Source organism: Panthera onca, chromosome C1 (genome assembly GCF_046562875.1).
Source record: "Panthera onca isolate mPanOnc1 chromosome C1, mPanOnc1 haplotype 2, whole genome shotgun sequence".
Lineage (NCBI taxonomy): Eukaryota > Metazoa > Chordata > Mammalia > Carnivora > Felidae > Panthera > Panthera onca.
In genome coordinates, this window is record NC_138346.1 from 186,912,574 (window position 1) to 186,927,027 (window position 14,454).

Sequence of the window (14,454 nt, forward strand, 5' to 3'; positions counted from 1 at the left end):
GGTGTGTGTGGACCAGGTGCTGCTGTGCCTGATGCTGTCAAAATACGTACAAAGGTTAGAGCATGTTCTGGGCTGCTCTGCTCAAGGCCACCAGTGTGGATGGCAATCACTGGAGCACCTGTGAGACCCTCACTGAATAGTCACAGGGCTACAGGGGCTGTCTGAGCACACGGCAATGTTTGAAGTTGCTGGTATCTGAGGCCACTGCTGTGTGTGAACCATCTTGAGTAGAGAACCAAGTACATTTGTTGGGATAAAACCGCAGTGGTTAGAGGGCTGCTAAGGGCCTCAATAGTGGCAAGTCCCAATGCCACTCCGTGGAGTGGGTGAGGTGACCCCTCCTGCCCACCCTCCCAACCAGGGGCATCACAAGTGGTGGGAAGGAAAAGGAAGCAGCCCAGTCCAACTCAGCAGCTCTATTTACACAGCAGCATCACCCACACCCCGTGTGGCCTCTCATGGCTTCTTGGCTTTCTTCACAGAAGAGGAGCTGGAGGCCGATTCCCGTCGCTTCCTCTGAGAAGACACAGAAGGTGTTGGGGTCAATGGCTCCCAAGTCTCTATTCACACTCGGTGCATGTGTTTCACACTCTCAGGGAAGGCGATGCCCACTGGCCACCCACTCCTACCCTCAGTCTCAGAACCCATCGGAGTAACCACTCCCATTGCGGGCACTAGAGGGAGCAGGTCTGTACACACTCGTGTGTTCGCTCACGTGCAGGGCCTGTTCATGCTCCCCACTGCCCATCTAGGCTCTTACCGAGTTGGGCGTGAGGGGTGCGCCCACCACATCAATGATGGTGTCCTTGGTGGGGTCGGGGCCAAGACCAGGTTCAGGTACTGCTGGCTCAGCAGAGGCTGGGGCCGGGCCTGATGCTGGCGTGGCAGGGCCCCCTAGGACGCCAGCCCGGGCCAGGGCCTCATGCCGGTGCCTCAGCATCTGTAGCTCATACTCGCAGTTGGCGCAGGCCTGCTTGAGCTCATAGAGCAGCACCAGGTCGCTCCGTAGCTCGTTGAACATGTGCACCAGCTCCTCCGTGGGTGTCGGGCTCAGCTCTGCAGGCGGTGGGTAGAAGGCACAGGCAGAGCCAGTGTGTGCGGCGGGAAGGTCAGCAACAGAAAATGCCCTCCCCTGCCCAGCCTTGATTGGCAGCCTTGGGTGGGTAGGTCCTGCAGGCCCAGCCCCCACTCACCCACACCAAGCTCCAGCAGCATCTGCTCCAGGGCCTTGATCTTCTTCTGTCCCACAGAGCTTGGCAGTTTCATCTGCAATGACCCAGACTGCTAAGCCCTCTCCCCCACAAGTAGCTAAGGATGAGGGAGAACCAAAGGCAAAAGGGAGTGGAAGAGAAGTTAACCCCGGGAAGGCAGCTCTGCATCAGAAAAGGAAATAGCTGGCAAGTGGAATACAGCAAGGGCGCAAGTGCTTTGACCTCAGCCCGGCCACGTCCCCGCGATCTCTCTCCGCAGCACATGGCACAACCCCGCCTGGTGCTCCAGCCCCATGGCTGCAGCAAGTGGGCTGTGGAGAGCCCAGGGCCCAAGCACCATGACGGAAGTGGCACGTACCCGCTGGCTCCGCAGCGTGACGCCTGCGGACTTGAAGTCTGGAAACTTGATGCCTGCGGTCTCAGGAACAGCCTGGGGGAGAAGAAGTCATGGAGACCAAGGCGTGGCAGGGAAAGGGCCCAGTGTTAGTCCCAACACCCTGCTAGCTCTAGGTGCTCTCAGAGCCCTCCCACCCTGGGCCGGACTCCATCTCCATACCGGTTTCTCGGCCTCCTTTTTCTGGGGTAGCTTCTTCTTGGGGGCCTTGCGTTCCGTGCGCCGCTGCTCTGCAGTGGTGTCTGCTGCTGTTATCAGCTTCTGCAGGTCCTGGCTGCGCTTCTCCCGCTCCTTCTTCCGGGCTTCGATCTTGCGTAGCTCCTGCAGCAGATACTCCTCCTCTGCCACCTGGGAAAGCGAGATGCCGTGAAGTGTGTGCAGGTGCCCAGGGGAGTGAGGCGCAGGGGCACTGAGCTGTCTGTAAGGGACTCTGAGAGGAAAGGGACCATGAGGGAGGGGAAAAGCTATAAAAGCAGGGACAGAGGCTCCTGAGGGAGGATAGGTGGGGAAGCAGGGAACCTGCAGAAGAGGGAAATGAAGGCATGCAGGACAGAGGCAAAGGGCTTCAGGACCTGGAAGAGAGGCAGTGAGGCTCAGGGCCGACCTGCTCAGGGGTCCGGTTGTAGAGGCGCTCTAGCTGTTCCTTCCTCCGCCGCTCATGCCCAGCATCAAATACTGGTATCTTGAGGTCTGTGCCTGGCACAGCCCGCACGTTGGCAAGCTTGGCACAGATGTGGTAGTACCGCTCCTTCAAGTCCTCCACAGAACGCTTCTGAGGATAAAGACATGGCAGGAAGGGAGGATGAAGACCCAGAAGCATATGGAAGGCGTAGCATAAAGGCAGTGGGCCTTCCAGGCCCAGGGTCTGGACACACATGCAAATGCATGACACCAGCTCACCTTGAACTGCTGGTGGTCATACCGGTCATGGATAACTACAAAACGTAAGTCAAAGCGGCGGCTGAGGTCAAAGAGGTGATCCGTTTCTGCCTTAGTCCAAGCGTCATCGTGAAGGTAGAGCTGGTACTCCTGCTCTGAATACACAGGAACCTGCACAGTCTACTGGCACAGAGGGACAGAGGGAGGACACGTCATGTCACGTCCAGTGGGCTCCAGCCTCCTGTGGTCACAGCCCCTCCTGTTTATTGCCAATCTCTAAGCTGGACCGAAGCAAAACCCTCTTCCTAGGCCCCTGCACAGGGCAGCCTGGAAATGATGTTTCCAAGTGAGGAAACAAACTCCTCGACTAGAACTCGCCAGGCTCTAAGATGGCAGCCTACCTCTGGATTCAGTCCCAAAGCAGCTTCACCATGCCTTCAGCACCAGAGCCCCGGTAACAGGATGCATGCTCCTGTCCTCATGGTTAAGGGGAGGGGCCCACATGTAAGTGCTTCTGTGGAGTCCAAAGGTTAACTTTGGAGTAGAGCAGAGAGCTACGGAGAAAGGCCCAGGATCCCCTGGTCCATTGGAATATTTGTCTGAAGCATTCCTGCCACCCAGTGGTGACAATGAGACTTGCAGCTCCCCCAGAGCAGGCCAAAGGTCACTTACCTCTAGGAAAAGGGGCCTGAATCTTTCTCCCAACAGATGCACCCCTGTACATGCCCCTGCCTCCCCTCTGCCATAGCCCAACCTCCAGACCTTTCTCAGGGACAAAAAGGACCACCGCCACTCCTTCCCCAGGAAGGAGTCAATGTTAGGCTGGACTAGGGAAGTCCCTTTTCTCTAATCAAAAACCACACTGGCTCTGAACCTGCTCTCAAGACACTATATGCAGCTGCCTCTTGCACTTATCCTACTGGATGTCCCACATACACCTCAAACTGAATATGTTCAGGTGATGGGTGTTAGCCAGACTAATTGTGGTGATCATTTTGCAGTATATACAAATATGAACCATGTTGTACACCTGAAATGAACAGTATATATTGATTATAACTCAATAAAAATATATACATGTGTTCAGTACTGAGCTCATCACCTTCCCTCAAACTCCTATCTCTTCCAGTTCAGTTCTCAATCAATGTCACCATCAGCCAACACAGGTGTCCAAGCCAGAAGCCTAGAAAGCATTTTTAATTCCCATCTTTACCCTTGACCCCTCCCCTTCCACAAATCTGTGGATTTTACCTCCAGAATCTCTATCTTCACAGCCAGATTGCAGTCTAGACCACCACTACCACTGCCTGAATCAGAAAAACAGCCTCCCCACTGACCTCTCTGCTTCTATTCAATCCTCCCCCAAGCAATTCTCCATCAGCAGCCAAGATGTGATCTCTCTGACCAATACTGCTTAGAGGACAGCCTGCAAACCTGTGCTGTTTGCAAACTGGTCCCACTAGTCTATGTAAGTATGGAAATCGAGAGTCGGCATTTAGAAACCTTTATAACAATTTCACAGAAGTCACATGCTACTGAACCTAGTATGAAAGAAACGTGGATTTGTATTTTGTCTTTTCTTGTAATTTTACTATCTTTATCAGACTCTGATGGATTGTAAATATTTTCTTAAAGTTCTTCATCACAGATAATTTGAGAAGCACTATTCTAGAATATGTATCAATCATGTCACCCAACTACCTCATACTAAGCCTCTCAAAAGCTCTCCATAAACTAAGATAAAAATGCCTTCTAGATAAGTCACAAACTCCTCAAGAACAAGGGTTGTCTGGTTCATTTCCTATCGTTGGGGTTCAGCACAGGGCCAGGCACACTGTTAAGTATCAATGAATATTTACAGAATCAACCAATAAACACATGTAGATGACCTGGCCTCTCTCTGCAGCTACTGTCCCTCATGCATCCAAAGTTTCAAATAAGTGACTAGCAATGTCAGGAACATTGCTAGGCTCTCCCCCTCAGCCTTTGCTGTTCTTGCCTGAAATGCACCCCCAGTTCCACATTCCTTCCTCTATGAAGATAACTTCTCATCCTTTCGATCTTTTCCTCTGGGAAGTCTCTCTCATTTCCCAGGGTTGCTTAAGTATATCCCTCCTATGTATTTTAATTACATTTAATTAAAAAAAGAAAAAAATCCGTAGGAACTGTGTATGCAGGCCTGCTCCCAAGGAGCTCACAGTCAAGTGAGGGAGACATTCATTCATTCAATAAATATTTATCATGGGCCTGCTAGACCTATGCTGGGAACACAGTGCTGAATAAGATAGACAGTGGCCTTACCTTCTCAGCGCTCACAGTTCAACTGAAAAAAATAATTTAGTCCAGTGTGGAGAGTTTGATGACAAAGATATGCCTAGAATGTAGTGAGTGACATCTGATCCAGCCTGGGGACAAACATTGGTCAGGGAAGAGGTCACAGGAGACAATCAGGTTACTTTGAAAGAGAACAGTGAAATGACCACGATTCTCTTTTATAAAGACCACTCTTGCAGCATTTAGGACAGACAGGATTAAACAAGAGCCTGAAAGACCTGCTGACAGGTTTTGGAAATAATCCAGGTGAGAAGTGAAGAGGACTGAACTAAAACAGCACCAGTGGAAGGTAAAGAAAAGGGCACAGATGTAACTTTAGGTTAAAAACCACAGGACTCGGCAACTGGATGTGAGGGGTGAGGAAAGACGCTCACTCCTGTGTTTTGGGCGTGAGTAAGAGAGCAGCTGGAGAACCACGGACTGAGAGTGGACCCCAGCAACTGGCAGGAGGGAACACCATTAGTTCACCTTACTCTGCTTCCCTCTCCATCTGTAGTCACCATGATCTTTCTAAGCATCAAATCAGATCCTCACACTACTCTACTTAAAACTTTGTCAGTATCAGGGCACCTGGGTTGCCAGTCAGTTGAGTGTCCAATTCTGGATTTCAGCTCAGGTCATGATCCCAGAGTTCTGTGATAGAGCCCCACATCAGGCTCCTCACTGAGCATGGAGCCTACTTGGGATTCTCTTTCTCTCCCTCTGCCCCTTTCCCCAACTTGCATTCTGTCCCTGTCAGCAGCTACTCAAAAGATATCAGGGCAAAGCCCAGAGTCCTGAGCCTGGCTGCCAAGCCCTGCCTGGCCTGGCCCTGCTGACCTCTCAGGCCTCACCTTCCACCATGTCCTACCCTGGGCTTTAGGCTTCACCAACAGGGAAATGCCTACAGCATGCCATGCATATGACTGGTTTTTTATATATGCCTTTGCTCATGCTGGCCCCTCTGCCTGAAAAAGTCACTGCACTCCTTTCCTAATATTGCCTGGTGACGTCCTTTAAGACTCAATTCCAGCTCTAAGTTCTCCAGGAAGTTTCCATGGCCTTCAGGTCCTCCCAAAATAGCACATATCCCACCAAACTGTAACTGCCTGTGCCTCTCCTCATGTCCTCCCCAACAATATGCAGAGTTTCCTGAGGGCAGATATGGTTTCTGGTGCATTTCTGTGTCCTCAATGCACAGGGCTTGACTTGGCATGGAGCAGCATTTATCAAATACAAAATGAACATTCTTGTCTTCTCCTCAAATTATCTCATCCAACCTTCCCACCCATCACCTCAACACCTCACCTCTTGGTTGTCCCTTCTCAATCCTACACTTCCAGCCTCTCTCTCCACCAGACCTGGGGTGGGGGGTTGGGAGGGGGAGGCGGGGGGCTGAGATGTTGGTGAGATGGAAGAAAATCAGATCTCCTGGGGGGAAGGGGGAAGCAAGAATGATAGGTCACAACCAGATGTGCTCAGTCTAAGAAGTCTGTGAGCCATTCAGGCAGAGTTGTCCAGGTACAGTTGGCTACACTGGGCTGAGGGGGAAGAAGCTGGGACTTGAAGTCCTGGGATTAGGCCCTTAGTGCTTTTAGGCCCCAAATCTAGGCTGCTCCAGGCTGCAGGGACTGTGACACTATATTGTATACTGGCCTGAACAACAGCTTAGGAAATCCTAGCCTAGCCCGGCTGCCTCTCACTGGCTGGTGGAGTGTGGGTAAGGCCCTGCTCTGAGCTTCAGTAATCTAGACCACAGATGATTCAGCTTGGACTAGGGTGCTAGCACAGAGGATGAAGAACAAAGGCAAACGTGGTTTATTATGGAAACAAAATCAGCAGGCCTCAATGATTAAATGTATCACTGAGATCTAGTTCAAATGTCACCTTCTCAGAGAGGCCCAACCTGACCACCTTATCTAAATTAGGCCTCCCCTATGCCTATAAGTTCACTCTTTAATTCATTTCATACCCCATTCATATCCTGGTTTCAATTTACTGATGGCCCAAATCTGAAAGAATCAAATTTATTTGCTTACATGTTCGCTGTCTTTCCCTACCTCCCTGTCCTATTGTTGACTGAAATAATTGGAGAATATACAGGGGAAGTCAAGGATGAGTCCCAAGTTTCTGGGTGGGAAACTTCCCATTCCCAAGCAACTGGGTGGATAGTGGTGCCATTAACTGATATGGGTTTGGGGTGAGAAAGACAGGAAATAGATGAGTTCTGCTCAAGGGTACCTACTTGATCTGAAGTACCTGTGGGGCTTTCAGGAAGAGACATTAAGTAAATGAATGGATATCGCTCTGAACTGGAGATATTAAGTGGGATCACTGGTATGCAGCAGGCAACTGGAGCCTCAAAGAAAATGAGATACACTAGGGAGAAAGTATAGAGAGACAAGGACACAGCTGAGGAACAGTGACATTTGAAGGGCCAAGAGCAGCCACCAAAAACCAGATCAGGTCCAGGAAGGGACAGGATCCCACAGGCAGAAGAGACCCACGAAATCTCACCCTGCAGGTATTTGCCATGTGGACTGAGTGGGTAACGATGGTTGAAACAAAGACTGAATGTGCCTCTGGAGCCAACCCCAGGAGGCTGAAAGGTCATGTGAGTAGCTCAGAGTGGGTGAGCAATCTTGGCCTATGTCCATATGGTAGTGGCTCACCTTATTGAACCTGGCAAAGGGGTAGTCCTTGCCCTCCTCAGCTGCCCGTCGCCAGTGGAAGAACATAGCTCCATCCTTGCGGGCTGGGTTGGTGAAGGGCATCCACTTCCAGGGCCGCACCTTCTTAGAGCCCAACTTGGCTTTCACTGTGCGGTAACCTTGACCAGTGTCACTGGGTAGCAGTGGGGGTGCATCCCTGCAGCAAGGTTCAGAGAGATGAGAAGTCAGAGTAAGAAAGTGTGTAGAGAGCCTTTGGGACCAAGCTGATCTACCCTACAGCAAGGAAGTCACGTCCTAGAATGAGCAGTCGGAGCAAATCCTGCATCCTACTAAGTAAGCAGGAGCCCTGGCTGGGGAGGGCAGCTGGAGAGAGAACTGGCAGAGAAAACCATGCAGACGGATCGGGACATGCAGATAGGTCGGGAGCCAGAGCCTGGGGGACTTGGGATTCTAATACTTGCTTCTTGTCAGAGTAGAGCAGTGCATAGACCTCTCGGTGCATGCCCTCGGGTCTCTTGAACGTCAGTGTCTCAGAGGACTTCTTGGACTTTTTCTGAGAATGGAAACCACAAGATAGAAACAACAACCTAGACTCCCTTCCCTTAAAATTCCTTAGCCCAGCTCAATCCCTGAACCAAACAGCACCTACAGGTACAATGACACACTATGAAAGCAGAGAAACCCACTCACAGGGGCACCCTTAGTTAGAGCAAGTCATTCCTGTCCCCAACCCCACCTCCTCACCTGAGTAGATCCCCGATCTGTCAGAATAGAAAATACTTTCCCATCATCTCTCAGAATGTCACGCTGACTTGGTGCCACTGCCCCCCCCCCCCCAATATCCTACAAGCGTCACACTCTTGTGTGGTCTCCTATCTTTTATAAGTGCCACACTCTCTTGGTCCCCACCATTTCCCATGGGTGTCCTACCATCTCTGCCCCATGTCATAAAGGTAACACATAGTCTCTGCCCCCTATGTCACACCTTTTACCGCCCATCTCACTAGAAGTGCAGCACCCCACCATCTCCCCCATCTCTCTCCCATTGTCACTCCTCCCCACCACTTCACTCGCAATACCCAAGGCTCTCAGGCGCCCCTGCTACCTTGTCCGGGTTGATAATGTCCTTCTTGCTGATGGTCCCGGAGGCTGCATCCCCCTCTGGACCCCCAAGTTCTAGAATGTCCCGCACATCCGCGCCTGTAGCCATCGTGTCTGAGAGACGGAGGAGCGCCCCGAGGTCAAGGGTCAGTGCCTGAGAAGGGACACAGCTCAGATCAGGAGGCGGAGCCACTCCAGCCCCAAGCAGGGCGGGGTGAAGGGGCGGGCCGCTAGGAGGAAAGTAGTCCGGGTCCGATCGGGGTTCCGCCTGCGTCCTGCCACCTGGGTCTCCCTTACGGCCCCGTCTGCCTCCTAAGCCCCAGCACCTCTACACCCGGATTCCCCAGCTGCCGCTGCCGCTGCTCCCCTAGCCCCGATGAGCCGCGGACAGAAACTTCCGGTCGTGCGCATTCGAAACGCGGCCGGCAGGAACACTTCCGGTATGTGCTGAGCAGAAATGGAGCCGGCTGGCATCCCAGTGTGAAAGCCCGGGAAAGGGGGTGGTTCATCACCGGCCTTGGCTCCCACGGGGTGGCCAGTGTTCGGATGCTGCCTGCATTCTGGCATTTGCCCTCTATGTTGCTCTGTTGCATCTCGGGCTATAAAAACAGCGCAGAGCTTTGTCCCTTGGAAGTCGCTTAATTCCTTTGAACCCATTTCTTCATTTGTAAAATGGAAATTGTAATGGGACCTGCTTAAATGAAGCACCGATAACCCTTGCAGAACAGCAAATTGCCTGGCACGTTTAATTTTTTTGTATTAAATTAATTAGTGGTATTAATGGCCCTTGTTCCTAAGTACACACCAGGCACTGTGCTAAACGTCGGAGATGAAGAGATAAACTAGTCAAGGTGGAGCATCCCAGGATGGCTTCCAAGATGGAGTGAGGTCTGGACCCTCACTTGCACCTCCTCTGATGGAGCTCCCCTCTCGTGGGGATTTCCTGGAGCCAACTCCCTAGAACATCACCAGCCCGGGAGCTAACTGCACTAGACTGGGTTACCAAAAGGCCCAAGAATATGGCCCTGAGCAGGGAGCAGCTGGAAGAATTCTCTCTCAAAGTAAGAAACTTACTAATCTCCCTGGAGAGAGAGACATCTAGAACTGGAGGCCCTCAGGAAGGGCGGAAGGGACAGCGTAAACAGCTCCCAACTTCAGCCTCTGCAAACCAGCCTGCAAACATGGAAGACACGTGGCCAATGAGCGTGGAGGGTGGAGTCAGGGCCTGGTAAGACATTAAGGAAACCAAACTCCAAGCCAAGGCCTGACAAAGAACCCAGCAGGGACTAGAGGAGCAGACAGCCTGCACAAGTTAGCTATCAGTGTGGTAGGCTGTTCTGGCTTGGAGGGGACAGGGGTGTAGCAGCTGCAGCCTCAAGCCTACCTAGACCCCAAAACTATGGAGAACTGGGCCTGGAGATAGAAACTTTACCCTTTTCCTGAGACCTGATTTCTGGGTGAATCCTCTGGGCTCTAAACAGTGTCTAGAAGAAGCCAGGGTCCTGCTGCAGAAATTGCCCACAGGGAAGGGAATAGCCCTTGGAGCCAGAAGTGGAAAGAGCAATGGGAAGGAGTCCTACACCTCTGCCTCACTTGACTCTGCTTGTAGTTGGTTGTGTAATTATTTGTTTAATATCTAGCTCCTCTGATAGATTTATTTCTATGAGAATCATGGTACATAAATGTATGTATGTATCAGGCATTGTTCTAGGCTCTAGGGATGCAGTGGGTGAATGAGATACAAATGGCTCATGGTAGGGCTTATATCTAGTGAAAGAAGAGAAACACTGAGCATATAAACAATGAAATGGTGTAAATTTTGATGGTGACAGGAGCTATGAAAAAAATAAAATAGGGTAATAGGATGAGGGACTACTTTATGTAGTACGGTCAGGGAAGGTTCCTCTGGAAACTTGAAATCTGAGCTGAGGTTTAAATGATGGAAATAGCCACAGCATACCTGGGGAAGGAATGTTTCAGACAGGAGGAATAACAAGTCTCGCATCCCTAAAATGGAAGGAACTCTATATGTAAAAAGCACATAAAGAAAAAAGTCCAGGGGTGCCTGGGTGGCTCGGTCAGTTAAGCCTCTGACTCTTGGTTTTGGTTCAGGTCATGATCTTGTGGCTTCGTGAATTAGAGCCCTGTGTCGGGCTCTGCACTGACAACATGGAGCCTGCTGGGGATTCTCTCTCTCCCTCTCTCTCTCTCTGCCCCTCCCCCACTCGTGCTGTCTCTCTCAAAATAAATAAACTTAAAAAGAAAAAACAAAAAAGTCCGCTGTGTTGGGTGATGAGTGAGGAGTGGGAGAATAGGAAGACTTGAAATCAGAGGTAAGCATCGTGGTCCATAGAAAGGAGTTTAGGTTTTATCCTATGGGCAATCAAATATCATCCTTTCTTGGCCACAGCCTAGATTTTTTTTTTTTTTTAATGCAGAGCCTGCTTGGGATTCTCTCTCTTTCTCTCTCTCTCTCTCAAAATAAAATAAACTTCAGACAAACAAACAAAAGAAACTGGGAGAGGGGAGGCAGTCTGTATGTGATGTGATCAAGATCCAGAACATCTCAATCTGGCCTGGTCTTGCTCAGGTTAATTATAAAGAATATCTTCCCACTTTTATTATATTATTACATATAATATGTTATATATAATATATTTTATTATAAGGACAAACTTTCCCACTTTTTAAAAAATTTAAATCCAAGTTGGTTAACATATAGTGTAATAATAATTTCAGGAGTAGAACCCAGTGATTCATCACTTACATATAACACCCAGTGCTCATCCCAACTAGTGCCCTTCTTTTTAATTTTTTTTAACGTTTATTTATTTTTGAGACAGAGAGAGACAGAGCATGAATGGGGGAGGGGCAGAGAGAGAGGGAGACACAGAATCGGAAGCAAGCTCCAGGCTCTGAGCCATCAGCCCAGACCCTGACTCGGGGCTCGAACTCACGGACCGCGAGATGGTGACCCGAGCTGAAAAGTCGGACGCTTAACCGACTGAGCCACCCAGGCGCCCCAACAAGTGCCTTTCTTAATGGCCATTGCCCATTTAGCCCACCCTCCCACCCAATACCCCACAAGCAACCCTCAGTTCATTCTCTGTATTCAAGAGTCTCTTAGGGTTTTTCTCCTCTGTTTTTAACTTATTTTTGCTTCCCTTTCCCTAGGTTCATCTGTTTTGTTTCTTAAATTCCACATATGAGTGAAATCATGTATTTGTCTTTCTCTGCCTGACTTATTTCGCTTAGCATAATACGTTCTAGTTCCATCCACCTTGTTGCAAATGGTAAGATTTCAGTCTTTTTCATTAAAAAATTTTCCACTTTTTAAAATGGGCAAAGAACGTGATTAGGAAAGTCACAGAAGTGCTACCGCCAATAAATGGACAGCTAAACATGCATTATCACTGGTATTCAAATAAATGAAAAATCAAAAACTGTAATGAGATACCCAGTTTTTGCCTATTAGGTAGGGTAAAACCATAAAATAATACTTGTGATACCTGTTCTTGACAAGGGTATTACTGAAATGGCCACCAGCCTACCCTGTTGATGAGAATGTAAATTGATCCAGCTTTGTTCATTAATTCACTCAACAAATTGTTTAGTGCTTACTGTAAGCCACTTAGAAGTGTCATACTCGAGGTGCGTGGCTGGCTCAGGCGGAAGAGCATGCGACTCTTGATCTCAGGGTTGTGAGTTTGAGCCCCGTGTTGGGTGTAGAGATGACTCAAATAAATAAAACTTAAAAAAAAAGAAAAAGAAAAGGAAGAAGTGCAGCCCTCTAGCCAGGCCCTGTGCTAGCCCTGAGTATACTACAGTAAAGACAAACGTGATTGCTGCCTTCAGCTGGTACCTTTAAGAATTGAGCACTTCGGTGTGCCTGGGCACGCCTGGGCATGCCTGGGTGGCTCAGTCAGTTAAGCATCTGACTCTTGATTTCGGCTCAGGTCATCATCTCGTGGTTTGTGAGATTGAGCCCCGTTCAGGTTCTGCGCTGACATCTCAGGGTCTGCTTGGGATTCTCTCTCTCCCTCTGAATCTTCCCCTCCCTCCAACCCCATTCCTTGGGTGCTTGCACACGCGCGCTCTCTCTCTCTCTCTCTCTCAAAAAAAAAAAAAAAAAAAAAAGAACTGTGCACTTTGTTGTACGAAAGTTATTCCTCAATAAGAAGAAACAAAGTAGATAGGAACTGGAGCTGGCATTTAGGCCTGATCAAGATGCTGCCTTCCTAAGGCACCAAGACTTCAGGCAGAGCCACTGGGGGGGGGGGGGGGGGGAGGGGGGGAAGCCCGTGGGGAACTGGCTGGGACCAGGAAGTCTGGGGCAAGAAGCTGGGGGACAGGGGCTCTGATGGAGACTGTGTGGTCCCTGACCAGTTTTGTGATCAAGAAAGATGAAGACTTCTTCTGAGAATGGCTGAAGGACACAAGCCACACCAACACCAAGCAGTCTGATTCTGGAGTGAGGCCTTCTTGGGGGGCTCTCTGGGCAGCCCCCAAATCCCCAGCACTGAGTCTCCAGACCTGCAGCTGAGTGGGCACTCCTGCCCCATCTGCCACAAAGGAAAAGACTGCTGTTGGCCCCCTCACCTCCACATACTCCGGGTCTCTCGGGAGTTCTCTCCCCTCACCATTTCAACTTTTTTGGAATTCTCACTCTTGCATGCATCTCTCTTCTCCTTCCCTGGCGGGTTTCCTACCGACAGTTTTCAGCTTTCCAGAGTGTATTCCTGGCTCCTTCCCTCACTCCACTCTCACTCTGTCACTCCAGACTGTTTGATGTCATTTGGCTTCTAATTCTTTTTTTTTTTTTTTTTTTTTTTTTGGCAGAGCAGTCTTCCCACAACTATGATAAGGTTCTGGTTTTTTTGTGTGTTTTTTGTTTTTTGTTTTTTGGCAAAGCAGTCTTCCCAGAACTGTGATAAAATAAGTTTCTGTTTAAACCACCATGTCTGTAGTAGTTCTGCTATAACCGCTCAATCTAAGACATTTTTATTCTTTTAAATACATGTTTGGGGGTGCCTGGGTGGCACAGTGGGTTAAGTGTCTGACTCTTGATTTCGGCTCAGGTCATGATCCCATGGTCATGAGATCAAGCCCTGAATCCCTGCTTGGGATTCTCTCTCTCCTTCTCTCTGCCTCTCCCCCACTTTCTCTCTTTCTCTCTCTCAAAATAAATAAAATAAAACTTAAAAGTAGATAGATAGATAGATAGATAGATAGATAGATAGATGTTTGTATTGGCGAGCCAGTCCTTCTAAAGTCTGGAGTCCTTTACAAACTTCTTTGCGAGTCAACTCTTTTGCTTTTCTAAATTAACTAAATAAATAAATCAGAATCAAAGTCAGAGGCAAGACATCACACCTTGTACCACCCACCTCAAAGAAAGGGTTACAAAGCTCGGCAGTCCTCTTTGGGTTTGGAGGCCACATGTACGACATTTGGGCATGTTGCTCTGGCTCATTCACCGGGTAACCTGGAAGTTTAGAGAGGATCCTGGCTCAAAAAGGGGGTTCTCCAGTGGATCCAGGTCGCAGTGCAAGCTGTGTGAGCAATTGGGCCTGACTATTCAACAGACCCAATGGTCTGGGAAGTATTTTGTGACAAAGATCTTATATATACTTTCAAGCAATCCCAGTAGGAGAATCAGAGCCTGGGCACCCAGGATTCTGAAGTAAGGCTGTGATCCCGACTGCAAATGACTGGCCGCCACTTGCGAAGCAGTTTCTGGCTTATACCTGGGCCTCGTAGAAACTGAATGCCTGACCACGAAACCTAACTATGAGACTGGAACTGCCTGACATGAACTGAGAATGATCCCATTCCCTGAACCATAAAGGTGGGGATGCAAGTCAGCATTCCATGATAAAATGTA

At 49.5% G+C, this 14,454-nt stretch overlaps 1 protein-coding gene and 1 long non-coding RNA gene across 2 annotated transcripts; one reads left to right on the top strand and one right to left on the bottom strand.

Annotated features, from left to right (window-relative positions):
- Nucleotides 1–401: 401 nt before the first annotated feature.
- On the bottom strand, nt 402–8,682 carry DMAP1 (DNA methyltransferase 1 associated protein 1). The gene is made up of 10 exons (XM_060621868.2): nt 8,575–8,682; nt 7,931–8,022; nt 7,470–7,665; nt 2,506–2,664; nt 2,210–2,377; nt 1,768–1,953; nt 1,570–1,641; nt 1,194–1,266; nt 761–1,056; nt 402–516 (listed from the first exon to the last, which is right to left on the bottom strand). The coding sequence occupies exons 1-10, from the start codon at nt 8,677–8,679 to the stop codon at nt 457–459; spliced, it is 1,407 nt and encodes a 468-aa protein (XP_060477851.1). The 5' UTR covers nt 8,680–8,682; the 3' UTR covers nt 402–456.
- Nucleotides 8,624–10,793, top strand: LOC144617257 (uncharacterized). The gene is made up of 3 exons (XR_013557618.1): nt 8,624–8,720; nt 8,894–9,010; nt 9,369–10,793. It is a non-coding gene; the product is annotated as an uncharacterized LOC144617257 (long non-coding RNA).
- Nucleotides 10,794–14,454: the final 3,661 nt, after the last annotated feature.